Genomic DNA, 19,263 nt, shown 5'->3' with positions numbered 1-19,263 from the left:
GAAAGTAGATGTCATGGTGTCCAAAAGAATTACCTGTGGTTGGAGGGCTTAACATAATCTTCAATTATGTAAATACTTGTCAAAATTTTATTAGGATTTTATCTCCAAGAAGAAATGGTATTATGCAAACTGGTGAGAATTTGGAAAAAAGGAGATGCTTATACAATGTTGGTGGATATATAAATTATTTTAGTCAGTATGAAGAATGAATATATATATACACACACAAAAGAATATATACTCCCAGGTATATATCTTTGGGGAAAAAAGTCAGCATACAAATGAGATACCTTCATAACCATGTCTATTTTGGTACTATTCACAATAAAATATGGAATTAATATAGGTGCCTTTCAAAAGATGAATGTAGAAAAAATAATGGCATATACACAGGATAAACCTATATTTTTTCATAAGGAAGAATGAAACTTCTCATTTCCAGGAAAATAGATGAAATTGTATATTACCATGCCACATAAAATTAATCATGAAAACTTTTTTACCAAATTCTGTCACTTGTGAAAACTAAAGAAAAACAAAAACAATGAGGAGAAGAGGGAGAAGACAGATTATTTGTAAAACATAATGGGGAGAGAGAGAGAGAGAGGGAGAGAGAGAGAGAGAGAGGAAGAAAGAGAGAGAGAATAAAGGCATCAGAAGAAGTGTATTCAATCAAAGCCTGATATATGCAAGTATGCAAATAGAATAGTCAAACCCACTAATTATAGAATTGATGTCATTGAAGCTTTAATGTAGAAATGTAAATAAAATGCAAATTCAGTAATTTTAAGAAAAAAAAATGATGTGCAAGAAAGGAAACTAAAACTGGTACAAAAAAACCATACTTGAATATTTTAATAGCAATGATATTGACAATGATTTCTGGGAATTGACATACATTAGTTAGTTGCACATTGTACCACAAAATTCCTGAATAAAACAAGTTATAAAGAAAAAAAAAACTCATTGCACCTCAACTTTTGGTGTTGAACTGCATGGTGCCTTTCTTGCTCAGTTCTGGAGAGGGCTCTGAATTATGGCACACCCTGGCAGGACCATGTGTGCAAGAAAATGGTCACACCTCAAACCAGGAAGCAAATAGAGAAGCACAGTTGGTTTACACCATCTAATAGGCATGCCCATTGACCTATAGACCTATACCTGAACTCTTCCAAGGGTCTAACCACCATCTAGTTGCATCACTGGGAGACCAGACATTTAATACCTAGGCCTTTAGGGGACATTCAATATGTGGTCTTTAACATGATACCAAAAGCATGAGCCACAATACAAAAATAGACAAGCAAGACTATGTCATAACTTAAATGTCCTGCTTAGCAAAGAATATAAGAGTGAAAAGTCAACAGAGTGGGAGAATAGATTCCCAAACCAGATATATGACAAGGAGTTAATATCCAAAGTACACGGTATGCAGTTCCAACTCAAGAACAAGTAATAAATAGGAACTTAATTGAAAATGGTCAGATAATCTTAATAGATATTTTCCCCCAAAAGCATAGAAATGGAAAAATTGTATGAAAAGACATTCAGTGTTAAGCATCATCATGATAATGATAACTAGTCAAAACAATAATGATATTAAGTAAAGCCCGGTAAAAAGGCTATCATTGTAAAACATGAGGTCCAGGCTTTGGGGAAGTTTGGACACTTCTTTACTGGACTTTCAATTTTGGCCAGGCAGGTATTTACATATTTATGTCATATATATTTGTTAAGAGGATATGTCTCATTAAAATATTTTTACCATGATGAAAAATTACAATTAATAATGTAAAGATAAGGGTATATCCTCAGGTGATAGATCAGATTGTGATTGTTGCACAATTTTGAATATTTACAAAAAAAATAATTTTTTTAGATTGTCTAAATATTTAGATGTGTAAATTTCAACTCAAAAATCTGTTTTAAAATAACTGACTAAACATTTTTCTACTTCCAGTGGAAATAAAAACATGTTTGTGAAAGAACATATGTAGGGGCTGGGGATGTGGTTCAAGTGGTAGCGCGCTCGCCTGGCAAACGTGCGGCCCGGGTTCGATTCTTAGCACCACATACAAACAAAGATGTTGTGTCTGCCAAAAACTAAAAAATAAATATTGAAATTCTCTCTCTCTCTCTCGGTCTCTCTCTCTCTCTCTCTCTCTCTCTCCTCTCTCACTCTCTCTTTTTAAAAAAGTACATATGTATGTACAACTATTCATAATTTTTAAATAATTTTATTGACACGTACATCTTTTTTAATTTACTTTTTTAGTTGTAGATAAATGCAATACCTTTATTTTATTTTTTATTTTATGTGGTACTGAGGATTGCACCCAGTGCCTCACATGTGCAAGGCAAGCACTCCACCCCTGAGCCACCACCCAAGTCTGACACATGTACATCTTTTTTGTACAATACAATAATTTGATACATATATTGATAAAAATGGTATACTTAGTATCTTGCCTCCTCAAATACTTATCTTTTATAATTGTTGACCACATTTAGTTTTTTCTAGTAAATTTGAATCGCATCATAAATTGTTGTAGGTATACAATAGAACACCTGAACTAGTCACTCCTACCTGTGTTTTTGCCCATTTTAAAATTTGTCTACAATAGAAGTTTTCAAATGTTTAACACTTTTTTTACATATTCATATAATGTCAAACTATTTAGACATAAAGAAAGTTATGCCTGTAATTTCAGAAGCTTTGGAGACTGAGGCAGGAAGATCACTATTCAAATCAAGCCTCAGCAACTTAGCAAGGTCCTAATCAAATTTTAAAGACTCTGTCTCACAGTAAAATAAAACAAAGTAAAAGAGATAGGGATGTGGCTCAGTGATTAAGTGCCTTTGGGTTCCATCCCTGGTACAAATATAATTAATTAATTAATCAATTAATTAATTAATTAAAATAAGTAAACTGCTTACCCACAGAAAAACATGAATAAATATCAAAACACTATTTTGAATAAAAAGTAGACATCAAAGCCTATATCATGAGGGGCTGGGATTGTGCCTCAGTGGTAGAGTGCTCACCTAGCACATGTGAGGAACTGGTTAAAACCTCAGCATCACATATAATTGAAATAAATATATTGTGTCCACCTACAGCTAGAAAATAAATATTTTAAAAAGTGTATATCGTGACTTTTTTTAGTCGATATTTCATAAGTGATTAAATTAATATGTTGATCAAAATCAGAGCAAACTTGCATATGTTCAAGGCAGTTGAGAATTATACAAGATATTTTGTTTTTCATTAGTGAATATGACTCTCATGGTGAGAGTGTTGAATCCTGCAGAAGAGAGACAGTTAAAGTTTGGATTTGTTTCCAGGTAGAAGGTTGGAATGTTCACCTGGTTTTATGTTGTAGCTAGTGGACCCATGATTACTTTGCAGAGTCCTGAGGAGAACAGATGCCTTGAAGGAGCTGAAATTCCCTGTGGAGATTAAATTTAGGCTAAAATATGATGAGCTTAGTGAGGTGGGGCTGGAGTTGTTTTTTTTTTTTTTTTTAACCAATAACCTGAGGCCAAAACTCAGTTTTAACAACCTCCATAGAAGAGGTAGGTAGGCCTACCTATCAACACTTTATTGGTGAGTTTCTTGTTTTCATCAGAATTGCTCCATCAGTTAGAAACTGACTTGTAGGTAAGATGTGAAAAGCAGTGTGAAGAAAAGTAAAAACCCCTGCATAGATAAAGAAAAATGCAAACTCATCCACAAGCTGAATGCTGCTTAAAAGAGTGTGAAGGGACTGCCATTCTTAGAGAAAGGCAGGATGGAGAGAGTGCTTTTTATTATTCCCAGCCTTATAAATGCTTACAGAAAAATGAAGATCACCAAATCAATGCTCATGGAGGAAGAACCTTCCCTGGTACAAGGACTAAGTGAGCAAATATTCAAAGATGTGGTGATAGAGATGTTAACCATACTGGCATTCTTTAGAGATCAGGAAAGTCACTTACAAGGAGGTTTTTTTCAAACCTTCAAAAAAGACAAGTGCTATCTATGCACTGATGGTTGTGTGGGCTCTCTCTCATCCAGCGAGAAGGTTCACAGAACAGTGTAGAAGAGACTGTGTCTGTGAAGTCACTAATCAAGACCTCCAGAGACCAAGCAGGAAGCAGGTCTGATTTTATTGCACAGTTACCATGTATATAAACTCAGGCATTAGCTAAGCAGATACAGGCAGCCACCAATACAATTTCTGGCCAACTATTGATGCAGTGACCAATCGAGGAGTGGGCCATGGAGCAAGAGCAGGGAATGTGACATCAATGAGCAAGAGCAGTCTCATGCCCAGGGATGTGCCTTTGGGTAAGTGGTTTGCCACTCACACCTAGCAGGAGGGAGTGGTTTGCCACTCAGACGCCCTTAACGTATGTCATGTATGCAGTACTCCTTGCACTTGTAATCACAGATGGTCTCTAAGACATTACTGTGACCTTCCTCTACTAAGTTTTCTTGAGGTATCAGGTTGTTCCCATACTTGTGCTCTCGTTCAGATGAGATAATTGTGGTCACGTGATGCAGGGGTGCATCAACCTCATGAACTGGAGTTTTGCTACCTTCACATGGAGTCACAGCAGCAAGTATGCTTATAAATAATTGATGCTTGAATTCTCCTTTGACTTGCATTCTTCATCAGAGAGCATTGAGTTACCATGCTCTGGCAGTAAAATCTCATCTATCTGGCAGTAAGATAAATATACTTTCATTCAAAATTAAATTTAATCACACTATGTTCAGGACAGCATTTTGTAATTATTAGTTGTATTAAATGTATAAATCATAATTTATTACATCAAAGAAGACATTTGGCATTTGGTTTTTAGGAATTGGCTAGCTTCACGTAGCATAATCTTCTCTAATGCCATCCATTTCCCTGCAAACTCCATGATTTTGTCATTTTTTAGTGCTGCGTAGTACTCCATTGTGTATAAATGCCACTTTTTTTATCCATTCATCTATTGAAGGGCATCTGGGTTGGTTGAGGAAGAGCAGGAAGAAAAGATTAACATTAAACAGAGACATGAGGTGGGAGGGAAAGGAAGAGAAAAGGGAAATTGCATGGAAAGGGAAGGAGACTCTCAATGTTATATAAAATTACATATAAGAGGTTGTGAGGGGAATGGGGAAAAAAAACAAGGAGAGAAATGAATTACAGTAGATGGGGTAGAGAGAGAAGATGGGAGGGGAGGGGAGGGGGGATAGTAGAGGATAGGAAAGGTAGCAGAATACAACAGGTACTAATATGGCATTATGTAAAAATGTGGATGTGTAACTGATGTGATTCTGCAATCTTTGTAATGTTTTGAACAACCAATAAAAAAATTAATTAATTAATTTTAAAAAATTATAATTTATGGTATATGTTCTCCCTGTGACAGAACAGCTGGTCCAATGACCCCATGGGTCTTCTTTGCCTCAGGATGATTCAAGTTAGTTGCAACTCTGACTTGAGAACATGTTTAGCAGGAGGAAATCTTCGGTCTGTTCTTGAAGTCTGTGGAGGGTCATTGCTACAGCTTTATTAGAAGTTTATCTTAATAATCTAGCAAAAAAGTGCTCACATTCTGGACTGCTCCCAAGTGTGTTGCTCTTTACTTCCTCACAAAATATTTCAGAAAATCTTCTTTTATAAAGGCATTTATCCTTGAGGGGTTTATTGAGTAAAATCCATATGGTGATGTGTTAATTTTTACAAATCCAGGGTCATTTTCAGGGAGAAATCCCCACATAGATGCATAGGGTACAACACATATATTATGGAACAACATACTAATATTAGGATTGTTAATTCAATGAAATGGGAACAGGCCAGTGCCACCTGAGCCATGATGGAGCCTAATATGAATGGCAAAAATATAAATATTTTGTAAATAATATGCTATTAATTTTTAAATGAATGATTTATAATTTATTTTCTCTATATTACAATTATAAAATGCATGATTTTATTAGTATTTTCAGTAGCCAATGACAATATTGTTTTTATAGAGTTGTTTTCATAGTGGTCACAACTCCTAAGTTAAAGCAACACTTTCCCCTAAGATTATATGATTGAAGAAAAGAGGGGCAACAGATGTCCTTTAAGTTTAATATTTTTTTAGGAGTCAGCCATTTCTCTATTAATATAATAGTTTATCATATTAAGACATAACAGTATGTGAATTCATTGGTGGTGGATTTCTTTTACTACACGATTACTGCAGGGGGATATTTCTGCTCAAAGGAAACTGGGGAACATCCACGTCACTTTGCCTCATTCCACTGTCTCAGCACCTGACTCCTCTCACTGTTAGTGAATGGTCTCTGAAAGTTTCTCTCACATGCTCATAATGTTATTCCCAGAATTGACATGTTTAGGCCTAATGGTGTAAAAGGGCACAGCAGCTCTGAGTGCCTGCATGACAGGTGGCACAGTGATGGAAGAGGAGTGTACTTGAATGGAGAAGTTGAATACAATGTTAGGGGAGGATACTAGAGAGAGCAACCATTTAACCAGAGTTTAAACACCAATGGTGGTGGAGGTCATAAAGATCTGCAGTGGAGGGCAAGCGGGGCTTTAGCTCTTAATGGGGTGGGTCTTCCAGGGGTAAGGTTATTGTCACAGAGCTTTCCAGCAAGTTGTTAATTTCACAGAATAATACACTGGGCCCAATAGTGGAAAGGGCATTCAAGATTCATTCTCAAGCATACCAAAAAAACTCTTCCCTGGTGACATACCTAATCATGTCCTCACATATTGGGACTTTCATTGTGCAGAATCTCCATGCTATTGTTTTTATAAACATGGACAAGAGTACCTCAGATGGCCCCTGGCAGAGCTAAGGGGTTTGATCTGAATTTCCTCAGTATCACAATGCAGGCTGCAGTCTTCCAGTCCTTGACCCTGGGAAGATAATGTCAATATTATTTTGACCTGAAGACTGGCACTGCAATTGGGTATCCAATTCTGCAGTCTGTCCCAAGATATCTTATGTTTCTCACTATCAGATTACCTTGAGACAATTAAATATTTCATTAAAGCAAAGGATTCTGAGGTTCTGTCTCACAGTTATCATCTTATGTACCATTGACTTCATTGCATTCAATGTCCAGTGCTGAAGAAATTTAATATATATTAGCTACAAGATACAAAGTATATGAAAATAGATTTTTTTTGAAATTATTCAGCATGAATAGCTATTCAAAACTATGTTCTTATTTGATTCTCCTGTGGATCACATAAAATCATATCTATTATAATCCCTTCCCATAGATGTGAAAATTGAGTTTCAGAAGTTACCCATTCTTTTTTTTTTTTTCAGTAAATATTGGCTATTATTGTTATATCCATGATTACCCTTCAAGCTCCTTTAGGAGAACTCCTATTTATCCTTTGCTTTAGTTGTACATTTACCCCATTTGCTTTAGTTGTACATCCTGCATGGATTGAGATCTTAAAATTAGAGAGCTTTGATTTTGTGATCACTTAAGTTCCCTAACTGAGGCCCTTAGAGCAGCCAGGCCATCCTTGAAGTCCCTGAGCATCCAGATCTCTTCTTTGCCTGATCAGAAAGATCAGGGCATGGGCCTTATGCCCGGCCATTCCGGCTGAGTAGTGTGCAGACGCAGGCAGTGTCAGTTCGTATCCATCGCCACCCCACACGGCCCTGGGCATCAGAAGTCAATGCCCGCACATAAGACTGCTTGGCTTTGCACTCGGACACCCAGTGCTTCTGGTCCACGCCCCGGCAGCTTCCTCCACCTGCACCAGGACCATCTTCTCCAGCACCATCAGCCTTGCAAAGTGTCTCGAAGAAGTACTGCGGGGGGGGGGGGGGGGGGGGGCTGCCACCAGCTGCAGGCACCTCACCTAGCACCTCCACCTCTCGCCCACGTAAGTCCACAGCTGTCGGACGGTCTGTCACCCAGCCGCTCACTGCGTCACAAACAGCCAGCTCACCCCTGCGACTTGCTGGTGCCTTCTCGCTCACCCCACGCCGACTGCGGTTGGCTGGGGCACCCGCTGGCTCCCCAAAGGCCCTAGCCTCCAGTAGGAAGAGCAGAGGGGGTCCAGCAGGGGCAACCCTGGACAGGGCTACTCGGGGAGACAGAAGGTCCCACTCAGGGGCTAGAAATGGGGGCAGTGTTGAGGGTGGAGGGTGGAGCTCCACTGGGACACTGGGGAGGAAGAAGAGCAGGAGGATGGGGAGGGAGTAGGAGGGGTGGGGGAGCATCTCTCGGGCACCCTGGGCTGGGAGAGGCTGGTGGGGTGTGGTTATAGCTGTTTGTCTACAACATTCTGGAAGCCTGGAGAAATCTGGGAAGCAGCAGGTGTTTGCCAGACCTGTCAACACCTCCTCCACCTTGAAGCTCCTGGGCTGGGGGACCCAATCGGATGACCCGCAGGATGGCCAGAGACATGGCTGGTTGACCCACACCCCGCTGTCGGGCCAGCTCAGTGCCCAGTGCCACAAAGTAGGGCAGGATGGCCACAAAATCGATGAGGTTCATCACGTTCTTGAAGAAGACTGCCTTGCTCGGGCAGGCCACCAGGCGTAACAGCAGCTCAAAGGAGAACAACAGATGCACAGCGTCTCCACCACAAAGAATGGGTCTTTGAAGGGCAAGCGGGAAGTGGTTCCTGGCACGGGGCTGGAGCCATTCAGCCGAGCGGGGAATGGGCCAGCTGCGGCCACTGAAGCTAGTCCCGGGTCGTAGCGGTCATCGCGAAAATCGGGCAGCGTCTCAAGGCAGAAGACTACGATAGAGACGAGGATGACAAGCACAGACACGACGGCCAGCACACGCGCGGCCTGTGCGCTCTCGGCGCGCGAAGGCATGTCAGGGCAGGGGGCGCTCGGGCGGCACTGGGCAGCCAGAAGTTACCCATTCTGTACACACAATTCTTGAGTGCAAGGGCCATTACACAATTGACTTTCCAATGAAGATATATTATGATTTGCAGCCCCATGAGTCTCTTAAAAGACAGTGGACCAGTGAACCTTGTAAACACAGGAAACCAAAGAGTAGTTTACGCAGGGGAGTGATATGATTAGATTTGTGCTCTTAAAACATTACTCCAGTAACAATATGAGCCACTCTACTTTGTTTATGAAATCAGGCTTGCTTCAAAACTTCTCATGAGAGAGGGATGAGACCGTTCTTTGCAAAAAGAAACTAACAGATTCCAAAATACAAGTACTTACAAATTAGAAAATGAAAGGAAAATTTTATTATTCACAGTAAAAATGATAGTTTGATTTAGAGCAGGAGTCACCTATCACTTTTTATGACACATTGGATTCTGTGAGACACCCAACTTCATTCTGGCCCTTAGGAGTCTTGCACATATTGTTTGTGTTTCATTAATTCATTGAAACCACAAATGTTTCTTTTTTCCAGGTACTTCTTTATGTGCTTTAGATTCAGCAGAGAACAAAAATGGACAAAAAAAATTCTACTGTCTGAAAACTTAAATTTATCTTAGATACAGAAAATATGTTCAATATATAAGTTACATAAAATGTTTGACAATGAGATTTATAGAAGTAAAAGTATAAAGTAAGAAAATTTTTGAATGTCCTCTCATGGTAGAAATTAAATGATGCTAACAAATCAGGAAGAATGATTTCTACAAGAAATGAAAGGAACTGAAATATCCTCGGCAGTTCAAAATCCGTTAGGAATTCTATGGTGAGTACAAAGTTTCGTTGCAGCACACTGTTTTCAACTGACAGAAATGTTACCCTGAAAAACTGTGTTTATATTTATATATGCCTTATAATGTGTGTGTGTGTGTGTGTGTGAGAGAGAGAGAGAGAGAGAAAGAGAGAGAGAGAGAGAGAGAGAGAAAGAGAGAGAGAGAGAAATTGATTCATAATGGCTTAGGTAAGAAAAATTTTAAAAATGTGATGTCAATAGTTAAAAACAACCTGAAATGCTGTTTCCCCATTACTTATGCAATAACCAATTCTAGGGCTTTATATTATTGTTGTTGTTGGTGGTGGTGATATGTGTCTTATTTCAACAGCATCCCCTGCTTGTAACAGAGTTGGCTTGAGTCATGTTCTTCTACAACCTGTTCTAAATACAGGCCAATCTCCTAAATATTGGAGTCTGCTGGAGCAGAGGTTCTCTAAGTGTGATTTCAATGCCAGCAGGTTCAGACTCATAGGATGGCTATGAAAGCCCATTCACAGGACTTATCTGAATGGCAGTGGTAGTGGTCCTCTGCCTGGCCAGTTTCCTCATTAGACTAGAAGGTAAGAGGCATTCTGACAAAGGACATCTTAGGAGTCACTGGCATTTACCAGAAAAGGAGGGGGCCTCTCATGGAGGTGCTTGGAATTCTGTGATTGGAAGAGTTCAGATACAACCTAGTAGATGCTCTGGAACAGAATTCATAAAAGTACCACCTGAAGGCTATATCCAAACCACTCGATTTTATTTATTTATTAATTCTTTTGGGCAAAAATTTGTATCAAAACACAGTTACCAACATGTATTTGTGGCAAGGTACTAGATTTGAACTCTAAATATGTCATATTGTCAATAATCTTTGCACTTGATGATTTATAGAACATCACCATTCAATATATTTTGCTATTATGGAAATATCCTGTGTCTATCCTATCTAAACCTGTAGCTTCAAGCACATGATATTTTGGCATATAGATCCTACAATAAAAGAACTGAGTTTGTCACTTTGATGTATTACATGGCCAATGGCCACAAAATTGGGTAGCATCATTCTAAGACACAAAAGCAGAAAATGGGCCTTTATTTATATGTAGTGCTAAGAGTCAAACCCAGTTCCTCACACATGTTATGTGAATGCTATTCCTTTAAGCCACAGCTCCAGCCCCATTATGGTGTTATTTATAAACAAGAAGTAAACCTTAAATGTTATTGTATGAGTAAAGATCAGTGAGGGTTTTTTTGTTTGTTTGTTTGTTTAACATTAGTTTTTTAGTTGTAGGTGGACACAATACATTTATTTATTTATTGGCACTGAGCATCAAATTCAGTGCCTCACACATGCTAGGTGAGGGCTCTTCTTCTGAACTACAACCCCAGCTCCAAGTATTTTTAAAGTTACCTTTGGTCCTCTGATTTTTGGTATAAAGAATCTAAGAAATAACCTAGTCCAGATTTTCTCATTTTGTAGGGAAAAAAAGGGGGGAACTCAGATAAATGACTGAATCATTTTGAGTTGCATATCACAGTAATGGAATATTAAGTTCAGATACAAATAAATAATAGGACCTCAAATAAAACAGCATTCTTTCTGTACTTTGATTATGTTCCCTTCCCTATGATTCTAGAAAATGTGGCTTTAATCAGCATTTGATCCTGTTTGTACATCTGAAAAAAGTACTACCTAGTCACTATATATATAAATAATCATTTACATTAGGCTTCAATGAAAAAAATCTATTTTATAACACTTTTAAAGAGGAGTATTGATAACCCTTCTTTGATTCATTTTCATGTTTTGTAGGTATCACTTTCAAAAATTTCCTTACAATGAGGTTGTTTAGATACCTCTGAGGCATCAATTTCATGGATATTTCTAAACCCTCTAATATTATGTGCCAGATTTAGCTAGAAGGATGGGATACAGAAATAGCTGGGATACACCTGGGTATTTGAGTTGTTGAGTGAATTGTCACATATGTGAGAAAAAAAATCCCCCCAGAATCAGAGGTCACCTTAAATGAGAAGAGATTTAAATCATATATAAGCTGAATTTAAAATTTTCTGTGATTTTCATCTTAATTTATCTATTCCTTAGTGTAGAAGTGATATATAAGTATAAAAATGACAAAGTGGCAGTCTTATACTTGGAGTCTTTTCATTCACATCACAATCTGAAATCAGGGCAGAGAAGTTAAATATCAAAGATGTCAGTTTGTCCAAAAAAAGAGATTTACCAGTGGTTTTGCTAACTTCTGTTGCTGGAAGAATTGCTTCTCTCTCCACTCAATTATAGGTACAAAAGGGAAAAATTAAGCAAACTACTGATAGACTCAATAATTTAAGTACTTTCTCAGCCCTGACCTACCCTTGTTCACCCCAGTAATAATTCCAGGCCTACCAATTGTTTCCAGAAGAAGTTTCTCCATGTACAGAGCATCTAAAATTAGGGACTTCTTTTCCAGGGAGTGTATCCTAAACTTCTAAATTCTATAAGCAATAGAGACTGAGCATTGTGCAAATATTCATACATTACAAACAGTTGAATTTGCATTATTTGCAAATTCAAAATTTTCAGCAGTAGTGTTAAAAATGTGTTAGAAATCACAGATTTCTGTTTCATCACAGAAAATATTTATAGCACACTCTTCCTCTGGCTACTTGATATCCTGGAATATAAATTTAATGCATCATAAATTTAATGCATCAATCAAATGAAAAATTTCCTGCACCCTGTGTACTCTTGTCAGAATGGCTATGATAAAAATCTGAAAGATAGGGGCTGGGATTCTGGCTCAGTTGTAGAGTGCTTGCCTAGCACATAAGAGGCACTGTGTTTAAGCATCAGAACCACATAAAAATAAATATATAAAATAAAAGTTATTTGTCTATCTATGACAAATAAATAAATAAATAAAATATTTAGAAGTGAAAAATAAAAATCTGAAAGATAGCAGGTATTCCAGAGCATATGAACATCCATACAAAGACTCAGTTGTAAAATGCTGATGAGAATATAAATTGAATAAAGCTATTTTTCAAAATGGTATTAAGGTTCTTCAATAAGTTAAAATAAAAATGCCATATAATTCAGTAGTAGTAATTCTGTGTATTTATCTAAAAAAATTGGAGTCATTACATCATAGAAAACACTACATTTATATTTTCATTGTAGTATTTTTCACAGAACCTGGTAAAACAACTGAAGTACCTTTAAGGTAAATGGTAGGTTCTGTGTGGTACCCTATGCCTGTATTCCCAGCAGATTGGAAGGGTGAGTTAGGAGAATCATGAATTTAGAGCCAGTCTCAGTGAGACACTAAGCAAATCAATGAGGTCTTGTCTCTAAATAAAATATTAAAAAAGGAGCTGGTGATGTAGCCCAGTGGTTGACTAGTTCTGATCTCAACACACAATAAATGAATGAATAAATAAATAAATAAATAGTCCTAACACATTGACCCTATGCTTTATTTTCCAAGAAGCAATTTACTTGCTTCCTTTTTGGATAAACTGGACAGGATGTTTCATATTCTTTACCAAACTATTTTCTGCAGGAGAAATATAGATTCAAAATAATGTTCATAAAAGAAACATAAGTTACCCTGAAGGGGAGACTTTTGTGACCCTGTTATGACCAGATTCTGGAACTCAGGGAAATAAAGGTAATTTCTACTAAACATAAAATCTGGAAGAGTTTATTCTTAAGAATTCAATTAAAAATCGTAAACATAAGGCTAATTAAATTAACCTAAAGTTGTCCTGGCAGTGGATACTTGAGAGTTTGATGTTATCCTGGGGTCAGTGCAGGACTCTTTCGAATCTTTTTTTTTTTTTTTTTTTTTTTTTTTTTTTTAGATATCCAATAAAACTGGAGTGAAAGAGAGCCATGCTATTCTTTTTACAGAGAGGACACATTCTCTCCCTTTAAAGTGTCACCTTTTTTTTCCTTCACTCCTTTACATCACTTCTAATAAACTCTTTGTGTCTGCTTTTCTCTCATGTGAAATGCTCACAAAGAGAAAGCAAAATCTTTAAACTGCCATCTTGTTCTTGGAGAAAAATTAGAAATACTGCATCCGTTTGAAATATAGCATAAGAAATAGTTGATAAGGCAAAGAGGGAATGCTGGCATTAAAAATGTGAACAGAGCTGAGTGCAGTGGTGCACTCCTGTAAGCCCAGGGTCCTGGAAGACTGAAGCAGAATGATCATGAGTTCAATTCCAGCTTCAGCAAGGGAAAAGTGCTAAGCAAATTAGTGAAACTCTTTCTTTAAATAAAATACAAAATATTGCTGGGGATTTGGCTTAGGAGTTGAGTGAGCCAATAAGTTCTAGAATGACTTGTTATCCAGTGACAATAATTGACTCACTATAGGTAGAATGTCAAGATTCAATCACAAATTTCACAGAAGTCATATGGAAAACAGATGGTGTCTTTTACATAGTGTGGTGAAGGTGTTCCTGCACTCTATCTGACAGGGTCACAGCATGGGGGATGCTGTGGCAGGGATCCACCATCTGGAAACTGGAACCATGGGGAACGTTAAGTGTTTGGTTTATGATACTCATGATATGGATAATAGGGTACATATTAATCAATAATAAAAGACGTGTGAACTGAAATTGCAGGAAAATTGCCAGAATGAGACTAAGGATACAATTAAGACATACCTGGAGATGTGTTTTAATATCTCTCAGGATACAAACAGATAGTGTTATTCCTCAAGAAATTTATGAAGAAAAGATTGAAAATCAAGGTTCTTGAGAAAAGCTTAACAATTTACACTAAGCCCCACATTCTAAAGTGCAACCTGTGAAACATACATTCCCCCCACTAACAGACCCTCCTTTGCCTTACACAGGAATTCATGATAAAAATGGGAAACACATTGTTAATATTAATGGCAAATGGGTTGAGGTGAAGAGCTGCTCTTTTGTTAAAGATTACAAAGACATAAGAATTGTTGTATCGGGGCTGGGGATGTGGCTCAAGCGGTAGCGCGCTCGCCTGGTATGCATGCGACCCGGGTTCGATCCTCAGCACCACATACCAACAAAGATGTTGTGTCCGCCGAGAACTAAAAAATAAATATTAAAAAATTCTCTCTCTCTCTCTCTCTCTCTCTCTCTCTCTCCTCTCTCTTTAAAAAAAAAAAAAAAAAAAGAATTGTTGTATTTCACCAAGGATCAAAGAAACTCTTTAAGAAATCAGTTAAATAGGTCATATATAAAAAAGGAAATTACCTTGGAAATTAAAAATAGAATAATATAAAATTAATATACATATATTTTAGAGGCACTTCAGATTAGTAGGCTCTTGAAAAATAGGCTTTCACTATTTTAAGTGTGTTTTATTGGGACTTTAGAAGTAAGAAAGCTTACCAATAATCATAGGTATGCTTTAAAGTTAAAGGTTAATAATATTATAGGTATGTTTTAAAATTAAAATTAATAATAGGTCAAGATACATGTAGTCCAGTTGTGTAGTCTAGCACCTAGTGATTGAGCTTAATCATGATTGGCAAAGATTACAGAAAAATATTTTAAACAATGTACTCAATATCTTAGGTAATTAATACATGTCTGAAAATATTGTAACTCTTGAAAATTATGAAAATCAAAAAAGGTTTGAGCTTTGAAGCTATCCATTAACTACATGAATAAATACCTATAAAAAAGGTATAAAAATAAAAGCCCCTCTAGGGCGTCATATACTTCTGCAGGCTTCTTGTAACTTGCAACTGTAGTCCTGCCTCCTCTTCTTTCACCTAAGCCACTCATCCTTCTGGACCCCTGGATCTATGCTAGGGCTTGACCCTAGAAATAGAGATTTAACTTTTTAAATTTAAATTTAAAGTTGACTTTGTTGATGGGCGGTACTGAACTATAGAAAAAATATCTATATTTATATCTATATCTAACTATACACACACACACACACACACACACACATATATATATATATATATGACTGTGATTCATATTCTCATAGTACCCCATACCAAAGAGGGAAAAATAGACAGCATAATCCTACCATTAGGCTCAAAGAAACATTGCAAATAAGTTTGTTCTTTATTTTTTATACTTCATAGTCTGGGATACTGAAAGATCTATAGACCTTGCACCCTCCATCTTTTTTTTTTTTCATTTTAATGTTAATACTAGAAACATTAAATTTTATTTGTGCCCCATATTTTTAGGGGAGGAGGGACATTGCTGCCTCAGTGAATTACTTATGAGTAGAAATCTCAAGATGTTTTCTCATAATACCAGAGAACAGAAATATTAAATAAAATTTTTAAATTGTGATATTTATTTTTATAAAAATATATACATATGTATTCACAAATTAATTTAACCTTATATACAGTGATAAATTTAAGTGAACTTCTATCTGGGCTGGGTCTATGTATTGGGAGAAAACACTGCCATAAAATGATTCCATCCTGAGACACTTAATGCAATTCACAGCAAATTAAAAAAAAAAAAATTCAGGGCTGGATAGCATTATTGTAATATCAGTTACAATAATCTCAGGAGATTTAAAGACCCTGGCCCAGGAATCTATCTATCTATGTTTCTATTCATCCATCAATCCATCCATCAACTCTGGGGTCATGGGGCTCTCTAGTGAGTACCTGTGGATCTGATCCCCAGTGGTTTTGTTTGTTTGTTTGTTTGTTTGTTTTTTGTTACTGGGGATTTAACTCAGTGTCATATGACCACTGAGTCACATCAGCAGCTGAAAAACCAGCCTCTACCTCAGAGCAAAACCTGTCCAAGGAAGGGACATGGCCTTTGTCCTTGGAAAGACCCACAGAGCACTCCTAAGCACATTCCCACCCAGCTGAGTTGTTTATCTACAAATAAAAGGAGAGATCTGCTGTGCCAGGTGTCCCTGACTCAGTCAGGCTAGGTGGGGATCCATAGCAGTCCCCTAGCAGCCACCAATCAGCATGAGACAGGGAAATACCTGGGATGCCAGATGACCCTCCCAGTAGTTTATGGTGGTTGATAACATGTTGGGAAACCATGTAGTTCAGCACGTACACCCCTCTTGGCTTAAACCAATCAGTTCAAATGAATACCCCTTTTGTACTGACCAATCATCCCTCCCCAACTCGTTTCCACCAGTGAATGTGCTAATCATGTTTTAGAGTTGTAATTTGATTTTCCCACGATGTGTGATGATTTGCTAAAAGAGGCTATGATGTATGTGAAGTCCTTGCCCTCTCCAAAGAATGTATAAAACTGCTGCAAACCCTGGGCTCCAGGCCTCTCAGCGTCACCAGTTGCTGTGTGTGCAGAGGACCAAGCTACCTCGCAATAAACACCTCTTTTGCTGCTTACATCGATCTTGGGTCTCTGGTGGTCTTTGGGGGTCCGAGATTCGAGCATAACACAGCCATATTTGTATTTTATTTAGAGAGAGAGTATCTTGTTATACTCAAATTCGGGATCCCCAAAAGACCACCAGAGACCAAGATTGATGTAAGCAGCAAAAGAGGTGTTTATTGGGAGCTAGCTTGGTCTTGCGTGCTCATACAGCAACTGGTGATGCTGAGAAGCCCCGAGCCCAGGGTTTGCAGCAGTTTTATACATTCTTTGGAGAGGGCAGGGACCCCCACATACATCATAGCATCTCTTAGCAAATCATCACACACCGCAGGAAAATCAAATAACAACTCTAATACATGATTAGCACATTCACTGGCGGGAACAAGTTGGGTAGGTGGGATTGGTTACTACAAGAGGGGGATTTTTTTGAACTGATTGGTTTAAACCAAAAGGGGTGTATGTGCTGAACTACATGGTTTCCCAAAACTTTATCAACCACCATAAACTACTGGGAGGGTCATCTGGCATCCCAGGTATTTCCCTGTCTCATGCTGATTAGTGGCTGCTAGGGGGTTGCTATGGATCCCCACCTAGCCTGACTGAGTCAGGGACACCTGGCACAGCAGATCTCTCCTGTTATTTGTAGATAAACAACTTAGCAGGGTGGGAATATGTCTAGGAGTGCTCTGTGGGTCTTTCCAAAGACAAAGGTGATGTCCCTTCCTTGGACAGGCTTTGCTCTGAGGTAGAGGCTGGTTTTTTAGTCTCACTGAATTTCTTAGTTCCTAATCATTGCTAAAGCTGGCTTTGAATTCACAATCCTCTTCATCAGCCTCTCCAGTTGCTGGGAGAGGCATGCACCACTGCACATGGTTGATCCCTAGTCTTTTATTTACAAAAAAAGAGCAGTCAAAGACCTGTCTTTCTGACATTATTTGTTTCCGGGGTTGTATCCAATTTAGTGTCACTCAAAGAGTTGGCCTACTAGGCTCTGTTTGGAAGAAGTGCCTGAAGCCCTTTTTAATCTGTTAGGTGAGAAGTGTCCAATCCTCATGCAGCCAGTGATGAGGGGGCGGACTTCCACAATCTTCTGTTCCTTTTGTTTCTGGAGTCTGCCATTCTTTGAATCCATTTCTGTGCTTCCAGTCCTAGATCAGGAGTCCCAGGTTTCTGCACTACACAGAAGCTGAAAGAAACTATCAGGGAGAAGAAGAAAGCATACTGAAAGCCAGGAAATGGTAAGTGTGTGTTCATATTTTGAGACTGGGTAGCAAGGCTATTTGAAGCCAGTGGGACTGGCAATGTTGGGAACCAGAATTGGTGGTCAGGGACTCCTCAGAGGTTTCTCTAGTGTCTGGTGGCCAGAAGGTCTCTCTGTGGCAACTCATTCTTTAGTTTGCTCTGACTAGTCTAGTGGAGCTTAGATCAGCATTTGAGAGCCCTGGCATTCTTTGCCATCACTGTATGGTATTTTCAGGGCCTTCCTGAATTCCTATGTGGAAATCTGTATGCCACTAGCTGTGTGCCACTAGCCAAGCATGACCCCAGATTGTGTGGTGAAGACTGAGATAATCCTCAGAAGAGGAGACCAACTACATCGGCTGTGTTCCTGCATGAGAGAAGCTGTGTTTTTAAAGAATCCGTGTTTTTAAAGAAGCCGTGTTTTTGCTCCTCCCGAGTTTTGTTGTTGTGTGTTTGTTTTGATTTTTTTTTAAATATATGTTTGTTTGTTTGTGACCAGGAATTAATTCCAGAAATGTTTATTTACTGATTCACAACCCCAGCCTTTTTTTTTATATTTTTATTTAGAGACAAGGTCACACTGGGTTGCTTAGGGAGCCAGTAAGTTGTAAGGCTGACTTTGAACACTCCATTCTCATGCCTCCTGAGCTCTCTAAGTCTAGGATAAGCAATATTTCAAATCCAGAACAGCTATCTTATATCCAGAACTCCAGTTTAGCTATCCATAGGTCTGAGAATAAATCTCTAAATTTTCAGCTCTCACTTCACATTCACAAAGCCTGGGTTCCCTGCTCACCTTGATTGAGGATAAATTGAATAGATAGTATAATGGAGAGCTTTCTACCACACCTGGAGCTAATGGATAGATATGTTAATGAGCATCTTTAAGGCCTATTTCATATGTAAAAAACCTTGAGGCTCACTTGAGTGAATACCTTCAACTAAATTATTTGTCCCAGGGATGAATCCAGGTAGAAGTT

At 38.2% G+C, this 19,263-nt stretch overlaps 1 protein-coding gene and 1 pseudogene across 2 annotated transcripts in view; one reads left to right on the top strand and one right to left on the bottom strand.

Moving 5' to 3' along the window:
* Window positions 1-7,593: 7,593 nt before the first annotated feature.
* LOC101970905 (neurotrophin-4) lies at window positions 7,594-8,365 on the bottom strand. The gene has a single exon (XM_005342282.3). It carries the CDS (start codon window positions 8,236-8,238, stop codon window positions 7,594-7,596), a length of 645 nt encoding a protein of 214 aa, XP_005342339.2. The 5' UTR covers window positions 8,239-8,365.
* Window positions 8,366-18,090: 9,725 nt separating this feature from the next.
* Window positions 18,091-19,263, top strand: part of LOC144368318 (uncharacterized) — a 42,453-nt pseudogene continuing 41,280 nt past the window's right edge. Inside the window, exon 1 of the transcript XR_013428118.1 lies at window positions 18,091-18,279. The product of XR_013428118.1 is annotated as an uncharacterized LOC144368318 (transcript). The remainder of the gene's footprint in view (window positions 18,280-19,263) is intronic.

Source organism: Ictidomys tridecemlineatus, chromosome 11, assembly GCF_052094955.1.
Source record: "Ictidomys tridecemlineatus isolate mIctTri1 chromosome 11, mIctTri1.hap1, whole genome shotgun sequence".
NCBI lineage: Eukaryota > Metazoa > Chordata > Mammalia > Rodentia > Sciuridae > Ictidomys > Ictidomys tridecemlineatus.
Note: the sequence above shows the minus strand (reverse complement) of the source record. Positions and strands in the feature narration are given on the sequence as shown.

Bases quoted from the DNA above. Each gene is read 5' to 3' on its own strand.
- LOC101970905 (XM_005342282.3), bottom strand. From the start codon at position 8,238: ATGCTCCCCCACCCCTCCTACTCCCTCCCCATCCTCCTGCTCTTCTTC.